This window comes from Dendrobium catenatum, unplaced genomic scaffold, assembly GCF_001605985.2.
Source record: "Dendrobium catenatum unplaced genomic scaffold, ASM160598v2 original_scaffold_224352, whole genome shotgun sequence".
NCBI lineage: Eukaryota > Viridiplantae > Streptophyta > Magnoliopsida > Asparagales > Orchidaceae > Dendrobium > Dendrobium catenatum.
This window is the reverse complement of record NW_021542761.1, coordinates 638,282-659,169: the sequence shown is the minus strand read 5'-3', so window position 1 is coordinate 659,169 and position 20,888 is coordinate 638,282. Positions and strand designations below refer to the sequence as shown.

Below are 20,888 nucleotides of genomic sequence, written 5' to 3'. Positions count from 1 at the left end.
CATACCTTCTTTATGCTGGTGTTAGGTAGGTGAGAGAAAGTTCTTAGGATCTCAACTAGTTGATCAAGTTACTAAAAGATCCATTATATTCATGAAAGGCTTTGTTTAGTACAGGAGAGTCCAAAAGCATAGAAAGATTGAATTTGAGATTAGAGATCACATCTTTCTCTTGGGTTAGCTCATGCATGGAGTTATCATATTTGAAAAAAGTGGGAAGCTTCATACCCATTTTATCATACCTTTTGAAGTGAATGAGTGAGTCAGTAGAGATTCAAATATATTGGATCTTCCTCTAAGACTTACAGAAGTACATAATGTCTTTCATGCCTTTCTTCTGTAGTGATATGTGTAGAACCAGTCAGAACGAGAAGCGACTGGGGATGTTGAAAAAGAGATGATCGCGAAGTACCCATAGCTGTTCTAAAATTAAGGTATGAATTTGGGGACCAAATTATTTTAAGGGGGATATTATGTAACAATCGAACCTTGACCGATATGTCCAAGTGTTTTAAGCGAACAAACTGAGCTATAAGAACAAGCATCTTCTTTGGAAAATTAATTAATTATATAATAACAAGTGTCTTTAGGGTTCTAAATTAAATTTTTGGAATGACTTAGAAGAATTAATACAAAATATACCTCTTGAAGAAAGAGTTTTTATTGGAGGAGATTTAAATGGACATATTGGTAGAGAGATAGATGATTTTAAAAGTATTCATGGTGGCCATGGATTTGGAACGACAAATGAAGGTGGCAAGACCATATTGGATTTTTGTTTAGCTTATAATTTTTCAATTGCTAATACCTTATTTAAGAAAAGGAATGAGCATCTCATCACTTATAAAAATGGAAATAGTACAACCCAGATTGACTATTTTCTTATTAAAAAAATTAAATCGTTTAGATTGCAAATATTATAAAGTTATTCCGAGTAAAAGATTATGTACCCAACATCGATTATGAGTTTTGGATTTTAAGATAAAGGGGCATAAAATAAAAAATAAAGTAAAACAATTTTCTAGGATTAGATAGGGGCATTTAAAGAATATTAACATAAAATTTTTGGAAATAAGATTTTAGATCTTAAGATTTTTTCTGTGCATGAGAATGCTAATATTATGTGGAAAAAAGTGGCTAGTGATATTAAGAATATTGCAAAAGATATTCTTGGAGTATCAAAGGGAAAAGCTCCTAATAGTAAAAATAGTTGGTGGTGGAATCCTAATGTGCAAGAAAAGATTAAAAATAAGAAGGTTTGTTATAAAAATTAGTTTAATTTTAAAAATTCTGATAATTGGAAAATATATAAAGTGGCTCGTAAGGATGCTAAGAAAGCAAATACTTGAGGTTTCATCAATATTTTTGTTTCTCTTGTTGTGTTATTTGGGATCATATCGGTTTGTTTTGTCTATAAGTGATATTCACATATGTTTATGTGCTCTCATAAAATTTATCAGTGCTGTTTTTTTTTCCGCACTTATTTCTCGCACTTTTTTGCATCACCCATCACTGAAATATTTTTTCTCTCTGTTCAGGCAAGTCATTTTGCTTATTTCTTTACACTTCTGCAGCTTGCTTTCCTTATATATTAAGTATTTTTGCTTCTGTATTTTTATGTTATGCACTTGAAAGCTTACATGGGACAAACAAATCAGTTTGCTCTATTTTGCAGGTTGACATATATGAATCTCGACAGTTTATTGGAGGCAAAGTGGGATCTTTTGTTGATAAACATGGAAACCATATTGAAATGGGACTGCATGTGTTTTTTGGTTGCTACAGCAATCTTTTCCGTCTAATGAAAAAGGTTTGTCTTATCAGGGAATTTGACTTGTATCTAACAGGCCAACCGGAATACCACTGAGTATATTATACTTTTAATAAACCGTTTTGCATTTCCTGATGTGAAATCGAACTTAGTTCTGGATATGCTTGCTAACAGATAAAAGAGTTGGGATATAAAAACTCAGTAATCAAGTCTTGGAATTGTTGCATTACTTCTTTTATTGCTGATGGTTTTACTATTACTTCAAAATATTGTCTTTTATTTTATCATTTTATGCAGTTTAGTATCTTACTGGTTTCTCTCAGTGATTATTCGAGTACTTTCTCATACTTAGAATATGGTTTTAGAGGCTTCTCATTCGTGCTACAATGCTATTTCGTCAGTAGGTTGAAATCACTTAAATACATTTTCCATGACTCAAGGAACATTTTTTCTACTGAGTTTATGGATTATTGCACTTTGATGATGATTGTTTTCCTGTGCTCCTTTAGTCCTGTTTCAATTGCTTGTTTCTCATGAACGCCTTACTTTTTGATCTTTTTGTTCTGTAGATCCACAGTTGCCTAACTAAGACCTATAGTACACTTTCACATTTTTTTCTTGCTGCCTGTTCCCATTAAATAGATGATTTATTATTACCGTTTCAGATGGCTTAGTTTGGGATGAATTATCTTCTTCTCGGTGTTGCTACCAAAGTTTGGTCACATAAAACGGCGGCCTTCCGATGACCCGGTTAGGAGAGTAGAGGTATTATATTTGACTTATGTTAAGAAAGGTAGGGGTAGACCTAAAAGTCTTGGTTATAAAATATTAGGAATGACCTTTCTTTATTAGATTTAAACGAGAATTTGACTTTTAATCGGACACAATGAAGAAAAAAGATTAATGTAGCCGACCCCACATAGTGGGATAAAGGCTTGATGTTGTTGTTGTTGTAATAACAAGCGTCTCTTTGTCAAATTTGATTATTTGGCAATAACAACAAGCGTCAAATTAAAGCAACATGTATGGATCGATCCAAATGTTTCACGCAAACCTAAACCATCACCACAGGGAGCCGAGTTATCAATAATAGAATATATTTTATATTTTATATTTTGCAGTGGATTATTATCTATTTGTTTTGAAGGTTGAGTGGTTTCTTTCCTATCATTTTTTTTCTTTGATATTTCTTTTAATTGTAGTAGCCCTTTTTTATTGGTATATTATTTATGAATTTTTAACAATGAAATGAAAGTTCAGTTCTATTTTTTTTTTGTAATTTTATTATTAGTTTATGCATTTTTTTCTTCTTATAAGTATAAAACATGTCATTTTATCCCTTCATCGTGGGTATACTGTCTTTCAGACATGGGATGCGATAGCATGTGAGGGTGTTTTTGCTTGCAATTAGAGGCATTGTTCAATTCAATCAGAGCTTTAAGCCTACTTCAATGTATTACAATCTAACTATTTTCATTGTAATTCATTGGCCATACCCATCTACTTGTGTAGCAAGATCTATTTAAGGATGATATTGGATGCCAATTTGACGATGGGAGGGGTTGTGGTGATGACGAGCAAAAGAGATTGCATGTGACATGTGTAAGTTTGCATGGTGCAAACTTTATATTTTTGTCCATTTTGTAGTCAATTAAATTTGAGTTAGATTTTGAATTTTATTGAAATTATGTAACATGTTAAAATTGGTGCATGAAATTCTATGCATGATAAGATCATTTTCAAGGACCACACCAAAACATATAAAAAAGATATATAAGCATTACTAAAGTTTTAATAGCATAGTTTTCCACCTCAAATAAACCCACAATAAGAAATGATCATTCTTAATTTTATTTTAATGGACTAATCATCATTCTTAATCTATTTTAATGGATTTTTAAAATAAAGTTTAGGCAATCTTTTTTTTTTTTCAAATGAATTTATTTGTGAGTTTCCCCCAATTCACTTTTTAGAATTATAAAATTTGAGAAGTAAATTTTCAATTCAGTAATAATTTTTTTAAGAAAGGAGCTGAGTATTATAAATTTTGTTTATTCAAGTGAATTTGAATATTAGATTAAATATGTTCAAAGTTATTAAAAAGAAGTTCATTTACAGTCCTACACGCGTCGGGTGTGATCAGATATTTAGCAGAGTCTCAAAGAGGAAGCTTCCGAGAAGTTGTGAGATTCGGAGCAGACAAGTCACAAAAGTTCATAAGCTCAGGCGGTCCACGCGCGTCAGAGAAGAGCCCAAAAGCTTCCGTTCTCTTCCAATTAGCCAAGTAATCAACGCAGCGAAACTTGGAGATTACCGGCTTATCGACCCAGGCTGCATGTTGCTTCCTCTCAAGTTCTGCCTTTCGCTTCTCCTCCAGGGCAGCAGTAGTCGGTGGTTTAAGGGAGCGTGGCGCGGTCTTTCAATCTTTTGGCCTTTGTTGCTTACTTTTGATAGGATTTGGGACTTCGGATGATCGGGAGATGGAAAGAGAGTATTCCAGTTCCAGCGCCGACCGGTCCTCCTCTTCGACTTCCCAACCTACAAAGAGAAGATCCGACCTGCTTAACATCTTTATGGTATTCAACTTTTTCATCACTGGATTCTTTTTTCTCCGTGTTCTCCTATGTGCTACTTATATTAACATATTGAATGTGATGGTTGATATGTCAAAAAAAAAAAAAAATTCATCCGATAAAGCATGAATTTTTATGCAAATTTTAGATATCAAAATACTATAATATAATTAAACGGCTGTATCCACAAAGCTCAGACAAATTCTAGATGAAACCTGCAATTATCTAGCAGAAATATTACATTCATATATGACTGCGATAAAAAAATATAAGCAGTTATAAATATGCTAAAAGCTAAAGTGACAACGTCACAGCAGTGGCAAAAGAAGAACAAAAAGTGACGATGCTATATACTAACATCAAACTATGAAGTGATACTTTAAGAACTTAAGTATAAAATACTCAATCACTCTCATATAGATCTCCACTTGACAAGAACCAACATGTCAATCATATTGACAACTACAAGTGTATCTAAAGATTTATGAAGACATAGAGATAGACTCTTGGAGATTTATAAAATGGAGATCTTAGCGTGACATCCAAACAAGCTTTTGGATATTTGATAAATGAAAACCTATGTATGTCATCCAGAGTAAATATCTAAATTTTCATAGGGTCGATCAACAATCATCATACAACAAACATGATTCGTTCTAAATGCATATCACATTTGTTGGGGGACATTTGTTGACATCTATTATAAATAAAAAGAAAAAAAAGAGAAAATAAAAAATACATACCTCAGCCTTTGCCATACATGTACGCAAATCTCGTAGAATATCTCATCATTTGCTACAGTCGTGTCCCAAATATGCAAAAAGCGCCGCTATCAGCAAGCCCATACCTCACGTGCGTAATTTATCGCCCTGTTCGCGTCGTTAAAACAAAAGAGAAATGCAAGAACAAGCTCTTCTTCGTTTTCTTTCCCTCGGCTCTTCCCTCTCTCTTTCAAGAACTCCCGCAAATCTTTCGGCGCCGAACTTCCATCGCTGCTTCCGATTCCCCATAGTCGTCGCCTCTTCCCCTCCTAATCCTTCTTCAAATCTCGCTACTGAAAGGTTGGGATACGAAGTGGGTTGAGCGATCATAGCTCGAGGTCCATTGGGTATTGTTGGTGCGTACTTGAAATTGCAATGATGGCAACAATTTATAGCGATGTGTCCAACTTTGCCACAAAATTGGCAATTTGGACGTGAGCTGTTGTTAATAACAGAACCAGGAGTAGGTTGGGGTGAGACAGCCGGCTTGGAAGTGAAGTTTGAATTCTTGGAAAATCGTTTCTGATTGCGACCGCGATTCTGATTGTGTGAAGTTGCATGAAGTGCGGTGACAGCAGATCCGGTGTTGGAGTCTTTAAGAATTTCTTGATTGACATGTATCTCCTCGCTGCAAAGAAGGGAATGCAGGTTATCAAGATCGGCGGGAAGAGAAGAAGTTTGTATGGCCGTTTTGAATGAATTGTAAGTTGACAGAAGCCCGTTTAAGATGTAAAGAACGATGTCTTCCGGATCAACTTTTGAGCTGGAGGCAGCGATGTTGTTGACGATGTGTTTGATTTGGGAGAGATATTGTTGCATGATCAGATATTTCATTTGGATGTGGTGGAGCTCGTTCTTGAGCTGAATGACGCGAGAACGACTCGTTGGCTGAATACGTCGTGCAAGAGTCGTCCAAACTTCTTGGGCGGTGGTGGAGTTGATTGTGTAGGGAAGAATTGACAGAGAAATGGTGGAGAACAATGCATAAATTAAGTTGTTGTCTGCAAAGTACCACTGATTGTAATCTGGAGAAGCTTCGTCGGCCGGTGGAGAGGATTTTCCCGTAAGATGACAGGCATACTCGTTAGCCGTGAAATGCTGTAGGATTTGGATTCGCCAAACTGCATAGTTGTCGACGATGAGGGGATGTGGAAGCAGATTCTTGATGTTGGAGATAAGAAATTTAAGAGCTTCCGGAATGGAGATATCGGAGGAGGAGAGACTGGCAAGATTAGAGGAAGAGGGAGGGAGGGAGGTTGCAGAATCTTGATCCCCCATTGTTGGCTCTTGATACCATGAAAGGTTGGCCAAGAGAGAGGGCCACGGTGAGCAAAACAGAGAACAGAGGAGAAATAAAGAATTAGATTGATTTGCAAGAGAGGTTACAGTAGTCTATATATAGGCTAAAACATGTATTAATGTAAATACACTTAGGAATAGAATAGCTAATATAATATACAGGCTAACAGCTACCACTGAACCCACAACCTCAAAATCGAAGCTTCGATTCCTCTCTGCTTCTTCTGAACAAATCCTCCGACCTCTTCACCGCAACAAGCTGATCTCCCTTCACATCCCTAAACCCGACGCCCCAACTAGGGCTGCAAACGAACAGAGCCGAGCCGAGTATGTGAGTGTTCATGTTTGTGTTCATTTAATATTAGGTTGTTCAAGTTTGATTCATGTTTGTTCGAGCTTTACTGTTTGTGTTCATGTTTGGTTCATTTAAATTAATGAGTGTTCATGTTCGGTTCATGTTCAGTTCATGTTCGTTCGTTTAGTGCTTATCGAGCTTTAAACAAACAAACATGAACGAGCTAGAAATGAGCTCTACTTTTAGATGTTCATTAACTTAACAAACGAGCTTTATCGAGCTTCCTAACAAACGATTACATCAAGCATGTTCGCGATCAAATCTAACGAATTTTTTTAACTACCAAACAAACACGTTCATGAATATATCTATGAACAAATATATTTATAATAAAAACAAATGTCTATGTAACAAAGGCAATGATTTATAAGCAAATTCTATCTTCACAGAATTTTCTTAACAGCAGCATTAATAAAGGCAATGATTTATAAATAAATAGCCATATAAATCTACAATTACTTAGGCAACAAGTTAAGTAATATTTGATACCTGCAACAATCACTGATCCAGTAACAGCTAGTGGTCACAAAAGGATTGCAAGGCTAGCAAAGGGAACACAAACAGTCTCCAGGAATGGCCCTTCACATATGCCACTAAGCTAAATAATTGTGATGGGTAAGGTAAGTCCCCACCACCTTCCGGGAGAGCTGGGACAACGATTGAAGTGGAGGTAAGGTAAAGGAATAAGGAAAAAGGATCGTCAGAATCCTCGTCGTCGGGTTCGATGAGGTTGTCAGAGGTATCCCAAAGGGGTTCATCGGAGGTGTAGGCCATATAGGCATGTTGAGTGAGCTCATCATCAAGGGAATCAGGTTGAGATGGTTCCGTAAGTGGTTGGGAAGGGGTATAAGAAGAGAAGGATAGGCTAAGAGATCCATCGAGGCGTTGATGTGTGATGAGAGAGCGAGGAATTTGAACAGTGGTACGCTCAGAGTGACGTAAATGTCAGGTACGCCCTTGGAGATCCGCAATGGTATGGCGTTGGCCTGAAATAGCCGATATTCCATGCAAGGCCAGGTAATTTGCAACGCCAGCAATATTATAACGAAATCCAGCGCGGCTGTTGTTCGTTAATCGAGCTACTAGGGCTCGGGTAAGTAGTAAATTTGACTCGCCTCCTTGCCAGAGTTCATAGCCATGGGTAAGGATTACAAGTTCTATATGATTCATAAAATCATGAATGGAAAGCATTAAATCAGGAGCAATATATACCAGTTGTGTACCGGATGAAAGGTCTATTTCCATGGTGCCAATAATGGAGACATCTGACCGCCATCGCGTATCACGTAATACGATAAGGGTAGTGGTACCATCATCTCTTCGATGAAGAGCTTGAATTCAAACCATAATTAATCTAAGGTGGATATGATGCATACCCAGTTGAACTAGTCATTGGTACGACTGAGTTCTGATGAAGGGAAGGTTGACTTGCATCCCTTCGGTGGCGAGTACACGTTCTTCCGAGTAATGTTGATATACTCAGTGCCTTGTCGCAGACCACCAATCTTCATACAAAGTTTCTGCAGGAACAAGATTTGCCCTTTTTCTTTGAGAGATCTGAAGTTCAGCTTCAGGATCAAGCTGACTTTCTATATTCCTTTGGAGAGAATTTCTTCGAGGGAACCGTCGTTGAAGTTCATGGGCAATTCGAGATAGAAGCCTATAGCCTCGGATCTGGTCATCTACAGAATGACTAGTGGATGGTTCGGATGGAGCTAATGTAGGAGTTGGAAGTAGACTGGTGGTTGTGGTACAATTAGAGGAGGTGGATGCCATCTAGGTTCCTTTAAGTTTTTCTAACTGGAAGATTTTCTTAGGATCTTTAAAAACAAACAAAGGACCTTTAGGTTTTATGATTTTGGTGGTACTTACAGGCTCACCAAGGGATAAGCTTTCTAACTTATTTTGAAGAGCAGATAGTGAGGATTCAAACGTTTCATCAGATGGTAAAGCTGAAGATTTTTCATGGATATGTTGAACCTTTTGGCCTTAATAACAGAACATTATATAAGAAATAATTGTCATATCAAATAAAACATTTTTGGAAGTATCACTTAAGAAAAGTTAACATTTGACAAATTCAGGTATTGAAAAACACAGACTTTGTAAAATACGTTTAAAGCATAAGACATTGGTATCATTCACTTAAATTTAATAAAAGTACTTAACTTCTAATATAATATTATTTACTTTAAATTTTATTATTTAATAATAATTATATTATTATATTATAATAAATATAAAATATTTATATTATTTATATTTATTAATTCTATAATCAAATATTAATTATTTTTATCAAGCTTATTCACGAGTTCAAAATCGAACATGAATCGAGCTTCTTGTCGAGTTTGTTCACGAGCTACAAATGATGTTGTTTGCGAACATAAATCGACGAAAGTTTGCTTGCTCTGAAGGTAACTTTCTTTCTTACACGGGCTTCTTTGGCTGAGTCCCGTAAATCAAAGAGGGAAATAGAGGATTTAGTTCTTTTTGAGATTTAACTCTTCCCTAAGTCCTGTTATTAGGATTCAATGTAAATCCTACTCAAATGTTGCATTAATCCTGTTAAATCCTTATCAAGTTCTACATAAATCTTGTTGCCAAAAGCACCTAACACTCAAATCATACATAGTTTTTTGTAATTAAAAATGATTTTAGTTTATTAAAATCAATTTTGTTAATTATTATTAACAATAATTTCTTGTAATTAATTTAAATTAATTATAATTAATTATTTAATCATAGTTAATTAATATTAATAATAATTAGTAATAATTAATCAAAATTAATTATAATTAACTATTTTTAGTTATAGGTAATTATTATGATTAATAATTAGCTATAGTTAATTAAGTTAATTATAATTAATTATTTTTAATTATAATTGATTATTATTATTTAGAATTAGTTATGATTAATTATAATTATTTATTTTAATATAATGAATTATTATTAATTATAATTGATTAAGTTAATTATAATTAAAAAATGGACAATAGTGTTTCTTTGTGCCTCGATACGTGTGTCAACTCCACCGACGTCCCTCCGTGTAGGTATAATCCCTCCAAACATTAAAACTCCGAGAGTCCCTTCGGCGCTTGCAGCACGACAAAACAACCACATATACATGCTTTTATTAGCATGGTGGGAGAAAGTGTGTCGCGATGCTCAGGACAAAGCGGGTGATCCAAAAGTCCCATTCGACGTTCGCGGCATACCAAAAAATTGTATGTACACGTTTTTATTAGCGTGGCGAGATGAGAATCCAGTACGAAGCCTACGATTGGGTTAGTTATAATTACCCTTGAGCAAGGGAAAACTAACTGTCTTGTAAATCAGGTATCCTCAAAGATCCCATACACACATTTATTGGCGTGGTGAGAATGAATACAACCACTTAATAAAAGTGTGTATGCCAAGTGAGGGAGACTAGTGTACAATGAACATAATATCCTTCTTACAAGCGGTGTCAGTTATCTTGCAAATACACACAACGATCCTTTCACAAGCAACTATATGAGACTTTTGAGTGTCCATGAATGACACTGAAATGCATACAAGCATATGTAACAGCTTGTAAACACAAAACAACAGTCCATCCCCAAGTGACTACAGGAGACTTGTGGGTGTTTGTGAAGAAGAGTGAAATATATAGAAACAAATGCGATACGATTGCCCAACTAAAAATGAATTCGAGAGACATATGGTGAATGCTACAATGTCCCCTCAAATGGCGGCGGTTAATTAGCAAGTGAAGGCCACGATTCTCTACAAAATACTGAAAGTCAGCATGCACAAAAAATATACAGCTCACTAGTTGGCAAGCATGAAAAGGTTGATGGTGAATGCAGACAATAAGTAGCCAATAGTCATTCGTAGATGAGTACACCAACATGCATGCAAGTGATGACAGTCGATGTGTAGTATCCATAGCAGTCTTACAAGAAGACATTGTAGTCCTTGCAAACAACAACAACAAAAAGATTGCAAGGATGATCGACATTCTATGGATTTTGATATACATGCAACCGCAGACGAGGATAATATACATACAATGCATACAAGGCACTTAGAAGCTGTTGTAACCAAAGGCAGTGTGTTTGCAGTGCACGCACAAGTCATTTATGAGCTATTACGACACTCTTATGGTCAACAATTATACAACATCATCCAAATGTAAGAGACTCACCATGCATGTAGTGGCCATCTGCGAGTGACAACAAACAATATGCAGTGGGCGTTGAATCGTCCCTACAATCATCAACAACTCAATATCTATCAAATATATCTGTGTTCTACAGACAGAAGCAAATGATACATAATAGAACACAAATATCTACAGGTTGGTGCGGGAAACCCTTTGTAATATTCAATATGACTCATCTATAAGCAATAATCATCGAAGACTATAGAGAGCATGGCAACTCGCTTGTAGACAATAATGAGAGGCAAGATGATGGCAGTCGATCTCGTGATGTGTTCATAAAAAAACATACAACTAATGTATGCTAGGCATCATTCATAAGCCAAAAGCAGTAAATTGCAATAAGTATAAGCACTCACAAGCAGCGACAAAAATTCAAAGCATATACAATAGTACTATTCTCAACAGATATTGGAAGACACTACACTAAATGTGACAGGTCCTCTTTGAATACGGGTATACATGATATATCATCTACAAGTGGAAATGAGACATTTGTAGTGCATACAAACATCTACATTGTCATTTGTAAGGGATCTTTCATGTATACGATGCGTCGCCTGCAAGTAGCGGTGTATAAATTTTGACTAAGTTTTAAAAATCCCGCTTATATTTTAAAAATCCCGCTTATATTTTAAAAATCTAGCCTAAATTTAAAAATTCTAGCCCATGGCTCGCAAGTTGGCTCGTGAACCGGCTCGAGCTCATTTACAGTGAAACGAACTCGAGTTCGAGCTCACTTTCCAGCTAATGAGCCGAGCTCAATAAGGGCCTAAACTCGACTCGTTTACACCCCTACCTACAAGTAACCAAGTGTGTTCACAGTATGTACGAACACCTGCAAATTATATATCAACGTGCAATAGAGGCGATAGTACCCTTACAACTAACCGCCATGTGATGTTTGATAAATATGCATCAAATACAAACTCGTACAGGTCATTACTCATTACAGAAGACTCGAGGAATGTGGTGAATTATATCTATACGGGTGATTAAAAGACTTCCATGCAATGCAGCTCGCCCATGGATAACGATAGAAGATTTGTAATCCCTACAATAATTGTTCTTATGAGCCATGATATGGGGCATATTGCTAGCATGATAAATTCTCTGATAAAAATGAATGGGAAAGATTTGCAACCAGCACAATACATTATTTGCAGGCAAAAGCACAAAAGCTAATGATGAATACAAATATCCAACTGTATAAAGTAATGAATTAATAATCGTTGTACGATGTCATGCCACCGAATATACAACACTCGTACAAGCAGATAAAAGGCATATATGGGCTTCTACATACACGCCTGGATGTTGATCATTTGCATAGTTGATCAGTGTTAAATGTTTCTGAAAATGCCCTTATGCATGCACTACAAATGTATACTCATAAACACAAAGAAGTGCATGCAATCAAATACTCGCATGAGCCTCGACGAGCGTGTTATAGGTATACACGTGACGACTATGGATGTTGTGCGGGTCAACCAATAAACCCAAGTTCGAGTCTGATCCTTCTATGTGAGTGGGTAGGAGTCGACACGGCTCGAACCATTAAATAAATATACAGTCGTGACACTGACTATAATATTTTGTTTTGCAATTCATATTAGGCCTTTAAAGTTTATCAAAGGAACAATTCATAATATAGGCATAAAGCCAAGAATGAACCCGATCCTTTGTCGGCAAGTTGACATAGTCAACAAGATTCAACCCATATAAGGAATTCCCCATAACTATCCCAATGATGTCCGTGTTGAACGTAAATCTCAATCGGAGAGATTTCCCCATAACTATCCCAATGATGTCCGTGTTGAACGTAAATCTCAATCGGAGAGATTAATTTCAAATAGTCAAAATGCCTCCTAGAGACCCATATAATTCAAAATTCCAAAAAATATCAAATTTAAAATATTTAAAATGAAATAAGCCATCAAATCCTGAAAGTAAAATCCATTCACCCTCCGTAATAGTTTGTCGAGGTAGACAAATTTAAATATCACTTCAGCTTATGAAGAGCTAGCGTCTTGTTGTAAATATCAATAAGATTCATTCTCAAACAATCTCCTGCCAGTAATGACGTGACATGTATCCTCTAATCGGCGGTTTTATCTTCAAACGGTACTGTAGGTAAACAGTTATGATCGGGGCCTTCTGAACCGGGTGATTTGCCGCCAAATGACACCACTAAATTATGGTTATGGCCATATCCCGTAAGCTCTCCAATGACATCAAATCTTTGAGATATGAATCAATAGAATATAATCGATATGGCACAAAGCCCTCTATTAGCTAAGGTGGATTTAAACTTGCCCCCTTAGGCAAATACCCATCCCAGGTCTACAAGGTATCCTTGGACGAAGCAACCCATGGCTGCCATCAATGATCCTTCTGTCAGGTTGGGTTGACTACCTCCTATGACTAAGTAGACCAGGGACCATGATGGACCAGGATGATGGAACCATGGGATCTTGATCGAGTCTATCATCCATTCCCTCACCATCCGCTTTAAATAGAAGATTGTGAAAATTTCAAATTTTAAATATCAAATCTTCAAACTTACAATACCCAAGCTCATGTTGCTATTATATGTCATATAACACGCATCTTTTCTACGTATCTGATTGATGACTAGACTTAATCGAAGGTTCTCTCACGTTATCAGGAGGGGTAATTAACTATAGGGGCTTCCGCCTATAGGAAATCAAAACTCATATCATAAAGTCATTACAAAATGAGGGCGGAATTCCTGCATAGTGTCTTATCTACAAACACAATATTTATTCTCAAAATTTACTCCGGAACTTAATCTTTTAAAACTCCCCTTAAAAACAACGGGGGAGGCTGGGGCCTAATTTTCGGAGCCCACATTTCCCCCATGCATCGAGGGTGGAAATCCCACCTTTCTTCGATTCGTCTCCCATTACCCGATACCCATGGCTCAATTCATCCTCCTCTTTTTACGGTTGTCCAATCCCCTTGCCCACACAGCCTCCCATAGTGGTTGGTCACTCTACCACCTCCACCATAAAAAACCTCCATAAAACTCCCTTCATGGTATCCTCCCATCTGACAATCCTATTATACCCCTTATTGGTAAGAGGTGGCTTTTGATGAAAGGAACTCTCTTCATCGAACTCTTCCTGTCCGATCTCTTTCCTTGTAGAATCGACCAATGGAATTCTGACCGAATGTGGGGAGGGTTACCCATCAGAACCGTCGGTGGATTTTTGAATTACATATCAATGAGCTTCTTCATCTTCTCTTCCAACCCTCCAAATTGGCTCTTCATTCGATTCTCCATGGTTGAAAATCTTTTTTTTGATGGTTGAGAATTTCTCCTCCACCCCGGTTTTGAAATGCTTCATTTTGCCTTCCAACGTATCCACCATCTTTGCTGCCATTGTCTCCAAAAAATCTTGTTCTGATACCAATTTGATGCGCCTTGGAAGTAAAAACAACAAAGAAACTAAGTAAAAAAACTGCAGGAATACGAATATAGTGGCTGAATTTGGATTTCTTCTTAAAAAATAAAGCAAGATACAATTGATCTACCATTCGAGAGATATATCGGCTCTCTCACAAACCCTAGACATCGTTAGGAAACTCTCAAAGAAAAGCTACATCAGAAACAAATTGCATGATCACAAAATAACAACATAATTAGGTCTAATAGTTTCATATAGGAGGATTTGATGTCGTGATTGTCCCCTTTTTTTAGCTAATCACGGTAATCATGACGTTCTTTTCTGTGTTTATTTTTTATTGTTTCCACATCATATATGCATGTGGTGTTAGTTTTTGGCTTTTATAGGTTAATTTGTTTGGGTCAGGTCAACTAGAAGGATAAATCATATCGATGATTGTCTCATGTCTTGGTCCCTCATGTTAATGCTACGAAGGGCAAGTCATGTGATGTCTATTGTTGTTCAACTTCATGACCGAACCTTGTTTATTGTGAGTAAACTTAATGGATGAAATGAAATACAAAGTTAAGAAAAATCCAATTGAGGTGATGACGAATGGATTACTTCAGATAAGGCACTATTTCAGCCAGAAAAAATCAAGGATAATATTCCTTTTTTTTTTTTTTTCTATTTGCTAATTAAGTTTGAGATAATTTTCATGAAACATATAGCGTGAACTATCCATACCGTTGAACTCTTCCTTTAAATGAACTTTGGGAAATATATCAATTGTATTTGGATGTTGATATGAACTAGTTGTTTCACTATTCGTTTACTCAGTATGCCAAGGATCAAATAGAATTCTCTTTGATGGGATATTAATCCTCTTTTATATGTGATATTAATCCCTTGTACTCTTTATGAATCCGCAAGTCTCCTTGCGCCTGTACTTGTTTCCATTGCTTTATTATATAATTTCTATCCCCATATGTTTTAACATATTGGTGCTCGTGAAGAGTGCCGCATGTCTAAATTCATCATCAGCAGGTACTGGAAAGGGACAGAGTAGATTTTCAAGTAATAAAGTGAAGCACGGCTTCCACTTAATTGAAGGAAAATCAGGTCATGATATGGAAGATTATATTGTAGCTGAGTACAGATATGAAAACAATCATGAACTCGGCTTGTTTGCTATTTTTGATGGCCATTTGGGAGATGGAGTGCCAAGTTACTTGAAAGACAATCTTTTCAATAATATACTCAGAGAGGTAAATTCCAAGTTATATTTCATTGTCATACTTTTTTTTTTCTCACAGTGCCTTTGGCTTCGTTTGGGACGGCTTTCTTACTGCTTCTTAAAATAATTTTTTAGTACGAAAGTTAAAATTTTTGTACTCGAAAGCTGCTTTAAGTAGTTAAAAAGTCGTCCCAAATGAAGCCTTAATTTCAAAGCCTGGACTCCCATTTGGCGGGCTAACTCACTTGAGTACGAAGCTCCAATATTATGATCAAACAATTTATAAATGTTATGCCTCTGACTCTTCTGTTTTGATGGTTTCGTGGTCTTCATTGTGTTGATTCTTTTCTTAAATATGGTACAGCCAATTTTCTGGTCTGATCCTGAAGCAGCTATAAAACATGCCTACCAATCCACAAACAAATTTATTCTTGAAAATTCGAAACAACTGGGTCCTGGGGGTTCAACTGCAGTCACAGCTATCGTTGTTGATGGCAAAGATCTGTGGATTGCTAATGTAGGAGATTCCAGAGCTGTTCTATGTGAAAGAGGAACAGCTAATCAGATCACTGTTGACCATGAGCCTGATGTTGAACGGCAAAATATTGAAGAACGAGGTGGTTTTGTGACGCTATTTCCTGGTGAGTGTTGGTTCTTTCAAACACTTTCCCAATGCTATGAGATTAAGGCTTCGTTTGGGACAGCTTTCTTCCTACTTGTGCTAGAAAGCCGCTTTAAGAAGCAGGAAGAAAGCCATCCCAAACGAAACCTAAGGGTCTATTCTGGCAGTTTTTTCATAATTTTATTTTTCCAGCAACTGCCATAATTTTATTTTTCTGCAACTTTTCTGACGATTTGTAGAAATTTCTTTGGTCAGAAATTATTTTTACAATAAAATCTTCTAAAGCATGACAGATGTAAGAAAGAAGTCGGACTTTTTAGAAAAGAAAAAGCTGATAATACCCATAACTTCTTTCAAAATTTTTTTAAAAAAAAAAAATACCCAAGTGGTTATATTACTTATATAGCTGTGGCTGCCCAACACAGACTCTAAGACTTTGTTTGGGACAACTTTCTTACTGCTTCATAAAACAGTTTTTTAGTACAAAAATTAAAATTTGTATACTAAAAAATTATTTTAAGAAGAAAAAAGAAAGCCATCTCAAACGAAGCCTAAATCATATTGCATGCATCTCATCTAACAAGTAACATCATATCAGGTGATGTTCCTCGTGTCAACGGCCAGCTTGCAGTTGCTCGCGCATTCGGTGATCAGAGTCTAAAGGCTCATTTAAGTTCTGAACCTGATGTACGACATGTTCCTATTGATTCGACTATGAAATTTGTGATTCTGGCAAGTGATGGTCTATGGAAGGTACGTTATTTGCTATATTCATAATTTCATATCACCTGCTGCTGTATCTCTGAACCATTCACTTGTGCTCCTTAAGGTAATCAAGAACAATGAAGCTGTTAATCTGGTGAAATCCATGAGAGATCCACAAGCTGCGGCTAAGCGACTAACAACAGAAGCATTAGCGAGGAAGAGCAGCGACGATATTTCTTGCATAGTTATTCGATTCAGATCTTGATAATGATGAGTTCATCTACACAGATTAATCCAGTTGATGAGATTCGGTTCAGCCTCCATAGTTCATATCTAGATGAAGTTAGTGATTCTTTAGCATCTCTTTGCTGGTGCATTTGTAGATATTCTCCATGTATATTGTGATAGTGTTTGTTTGTTTGTTTTTTTGTTTTTTTTTTAAATAATAAAACTGGTATTAGATCTGATCAATTGCTTTGGTGGATTCTGGATCAGATATACTGCTAGGTTATTTCTTTGTTCAGTTAAAATGGAAGATGGATTACTATATAATTCTTTTCATATTTACTCAATGGGCTAAGTTTTCCTATAATTTCCCAAGTAGTTCACATTTAAAGTGAAATCATATCAGCATTTAATGAGATATCTAATGAGTTAGACCAATTAAATTTGAAGACTGTGATACACTTTTGCTTAGGGTAGATTTTTATTGGGCCAAATTTAAAAAAGAGTATATTATTTGTTAAAATTAGTTTGAGAAGCCTACTTAGAAAATAATTTTAAAAAGAGTAAAATTGTTAAATGATTTTGCTGCATTCTGAATATGTCAAATAATTTGATGTATACAGCTAAAATAAATAAAATAACATAATTTAGGAGAGAGAGAGAGAGAGGGGATAGGTGGGAAAGAGGGTCAGAGAGAGAGAGAGAAAGAGGGTAGGGGAGAGAAAAATTTTATAAAAATTGGACCCATTTTTTCTTGAGGCTATACCATCATATATCTTTTAAAATATATCATAATAGAAATGCTTTAAAGCATAATGTATGTAGATATGATTGAAATTATGAAACTACAACATAGTTCTCTTACAATAGTTTATAATAATTATTTCAATAGCCAACGCAGACAATACTTATTTCCTGCAACACATTGATAATGAAATTAACTCCTTACAAATATCTCATCAAACTATAAGTAGACCAACTTACTTTTGTGAAGAAAATAGGTAATTGCTAGTGATCGGTCGGAAAACGTCAGCGCCGATAGTCTCCAACACCTCAATGATCTCTGCCAACAAATACACGTAGACAAGCCAATCACCGTCTTTCCCCTTGTCCCCGCTCATCGGCATCGGCATGACATATCCACCCTTCCCCTCCCAAGGAAAATAGTAAGAGCCAAGCATCGTCTTCCCCCACCCAAAGTCCACATCCGCAATCGGAAATCTTCTCCCCGATGAAACCAACACTGACAAACCTTCTTCAATATAAATCTTAGACATACAAACTTCGGGTCTCCGTTCCTCCACCCAATCCACCAATCCCCTGAAATGTTCCTCCCTGTCCACCTCCACCACAAGTTGATGAACCACATCCGCTAATTCTTCGATTCCCATTCCCTCCACTTCTTCCACCCCCAACAAAGAATGGGAAACAGATATCACATTCCCAAAATAAGCATTCATTTTCGACGACCCCAGCCTCCGCCTTCCGTCCACCACAACACCCATCCGACAAACCTGACCAGACTTCCCAACTCGTGCGATAAGCTTCCATAAGTAAGCGGTGAAGGACTCGAGCTTCGTCCTACGACGCAACCTGTTAGAGCTCGCGATTGATTGAAGGCGGTTGATTTCTTTGGCTTCGATGTAGTATATGCGGCTGATGGTCAACTGATCAGGGTTTTGGATTACGGATGGTGACAGTGGTGGTTGGGGGGAGTAGCTAGAGACATGCGCATATAGCTGGTCTAGTTTTAAGTCTTGTTCAAAAGAAACAACTTCGTTTGCTTGACGGGGACTGAGAAGCGAGCGGTCGAAGATTGGGCCGATTGATAGTTCTTTAGCATCGACCGCCATCTCAGCCCAAGCGATGACAAACATGTTGAAGGTGTAGGCATCCGAAATTCGATGGTCAAATGAACAACCCAAAATCATTCCCCCACATTTCATCTCTGTTGCCTATCAATTGTGGCAAGGAAAAAAAATTGTAGTATTTTAACAATTTAATTAATTGCAAATATTGTAGCATTTCTTATTTATTTAACGTAATTAAAAATCATTAAAACTCTATACATATTTTGAATAATTCCCCAAATAAAGAAAAAAAAAATCCTAAAATATACTCATTAAAAAAATTCTCTAAGGCTCTAAGCATTTAACAATTATCTGATGCCATACCACCGCATGCTTTAAAGTCGTGCAAAAGTGAGGCTTTAAATCCCTTAAAAGAAACAGAAAAATACAAAACCTGGAGAGTAAGAACGCCGCCATCGGCCTTCTTCTTCTTGGGCACCAGCTTCCTCACCACTGTTCCATCCGCATCATAAAAATCCAGCTGATCGAGCCCCACGTCAGCGTAAGCCTCGATGAACTCAACGCCGCGGTTATTACATAGCAGCTCCGGCTCGCCGGCGGCGTTCAGCACCACCTCGCCAGCGAAGGGGTAGAAGACGGCCAACGCGTTAGCAAGGGAAGACTTGAGCTTGGCGACCATTGAGGAGAAATTATTGACTGGGGACAACAAAGGAGACGGCTTTCTGTAGCAGAAGAAGACTCCGACGTTTACGTGAGGAATAAGAAGGTCGATGTTAGAGAGAGAAAGGAAGCGCTCCTTCAGGGACTTTGCTTCTGCTTCTGCTGCTGCTGCTGTGATCTCTTTGCGACAAATCTTAACGTTGTATTTCTCTGCCCTGTTCACCTCCATTTTTTATTTTGCTTCCTTGCTTTTAGTTTGTTATTAGAATGGATTCACAGCTCTTTTATTTATAATAAGGGATTGATTGTAAACTTAGTGTGATGTTGTGTTGTTTGGCCTGAAGTGATTAAAAACCAAGACTTGTCAACCTAAGACAAGAACTTAAAAAACTCCATCTCTGCTACTAGCTAGAACTAGTATTCAAGTGGATCCAAATGAATGAGAATGGGCAGGTCGTCAACCTCAATCTGATTGAAGAAAGAAGGACCACCACAACATTCCAAGAAGCGATACTTCAAACGCGAGTCACATGACTGATCATCCTCCACAAGTTCAAATTACCACGAGAACTTAAGATTGTGGACCTTGTGCTCAGGAAAATTGAAGTCACAAGTAGACATTATGAATTTATGACATGAGAAAATTCTCACCCAATTGAGAAGGCCCATACATCGTCAAAGACAACATTGAGAAAGTGATGTGGGGGGATCATTGAAGAATCATGACAAGTTATAGCTCCTATGAGCAAGAACAAAAAAATAGTAATTACTATTATAATCCAAAAATATTCATTCATATCTTACTTTCTAAAGCAGCTTACATATATAATTGACAACAGAAACTTCTAGAGAAGCCTAGAAAACATGTATTAAATGATAAACTATTCCTAAGACTTAATTTAGTTAAAGATGTTCCACATCAGAAAGGCTCTTATAATTGTTGTTGTGTCCTAGAATATTCGCGACGGTAGAGTAATATATTTAGTTTAACGTCTTAGCTTTGTACGAAGATCTAGAACACAATAAGATAAAATAGAGGGTCCAACATTCATAAGATACCACAGAGTTTTTACATGGAAACCCCTGAAAATGGGGAAAAATTATGGGGCTTGGTCCAGTTTGAAATGATCCGCTAGTATTTGTAGTTGATTACAAATGAGGCACTTCCTTGGGGGGAAGGCCTTGACTTGATGTAACAAATATATATCATATGGAGTACATTACATGATGTGAATAGGAAGAATCACTATTGATG

The 20,888-nt window shown here is 36.7% G+C and overlaps 2 protein-coding genes across 3 annotated transcripts; one reads left to right on the top strand and one right to left on the bottom strand.

The window, feature by feature from the left end:
- The first annotated feature begins 3,884 nt into the window (after nucleotides 1-3,884).
- On the top strand, nucleotides 3,885-17,529 carry LOC110100546 (probable protein phosphatase 2C 44). Of its 2 annotated transcripts, none has more exons than XM_028692558.1 (5): nucleotides 3,885-4,344; nucleotides 15,421-15,641; nucleotides 15,975-16,251; nucleotides 16,831-16,985; nucleotides 17,062-17,529. In XM_028692558.1, exons 2-5 carry the CDS (start codon nucleotides 15,504-15,506, stop codon nucleotides 17,200-17,202), a joined length of 711 nt encoding a protein of 236 aa, XP_028548391.1. In that variant the 5' UTR covers nucleotides 3,885-4,344; nucleotides 15,421-15,503; the 3' UTR covers nucleotides 17,203-17,529. The 2 variants fall into 2 exon arrangements, with proteins under 2 accessions (XP_028548391.1, XP_020683760.1); XM_020828101.2 differs by having other exon boundaries at nucleotides 3,886-4,344; nucleotides 15,390-15,641.
- A 425-nt stretch (nucleotides 17,530-17,954) lies between these two features.
- On the bottom strand, nucleotides 17,955-20,013 carry LOC110100534 (shikimate O-hydroxycinnamoyltransferase-like). The gene is made up of 2 exons (XM_020828069.2): nucleotides 19,407-20,013; nucleotides 17,955-19,117 (listed from the first exon to the last, which is right to left on the bottom strand). The coding sequence occupies exons 1-2, from the start codon at nucleotides 19,860-19,862 to the stop codon at nucleotides 18,143-18,145; spliced, it is 1,431 nt and encodes a 476-aa protein (XP_020683728.1). The 5' UTR covers nucleotides 19,863-20,013; the 3' UTR covers nucleotides 17,955-18,142.
- Between the last annotated feature and the right edge of the window lie 875 nt (nucleotides 20,014-20,888).

Excerpts from the sequence above, each read along its gene's own strand:
- LOC110100534 (XM_020828069.2), bottom strand. The coding sequence starts at position 19,862 with ATGGAGGTGAACAGGGCAGAGAAATACAACGTTAAGATTTGTCGCAAA. Across the intron at positions 19,118-19,406 it reads GCGGCGTTCTTACTCTCCAG|GCAACAGAGATGAAATGTGG; the intron begins GTTTTGTATTTT and ends CACAATTGATAG.
- LOC110100546 (XM_020828101.2), top strand. The coding sequence starts at position 4,249 with ATGGAAAGAGAGTATTCCAGTTCCAGCGCCGACCGGTCCTCCTCTTCG. Across the intron at positions 4,345-15,389 it reads ACCTGCTTAACATCTTTATG|AGTGCCGCATGTCTAAATTC; the intron begins GTATTCAACTTT and ends GTGCTCGTGAAG. Across the intron at positions 15,642-15,974 it reads TCAATAATATACTCAGAGAG|CCAATTTTCTGGTCTGATCC; the intron begins GTAAATTCCAAG and ends AATATGGTACAG.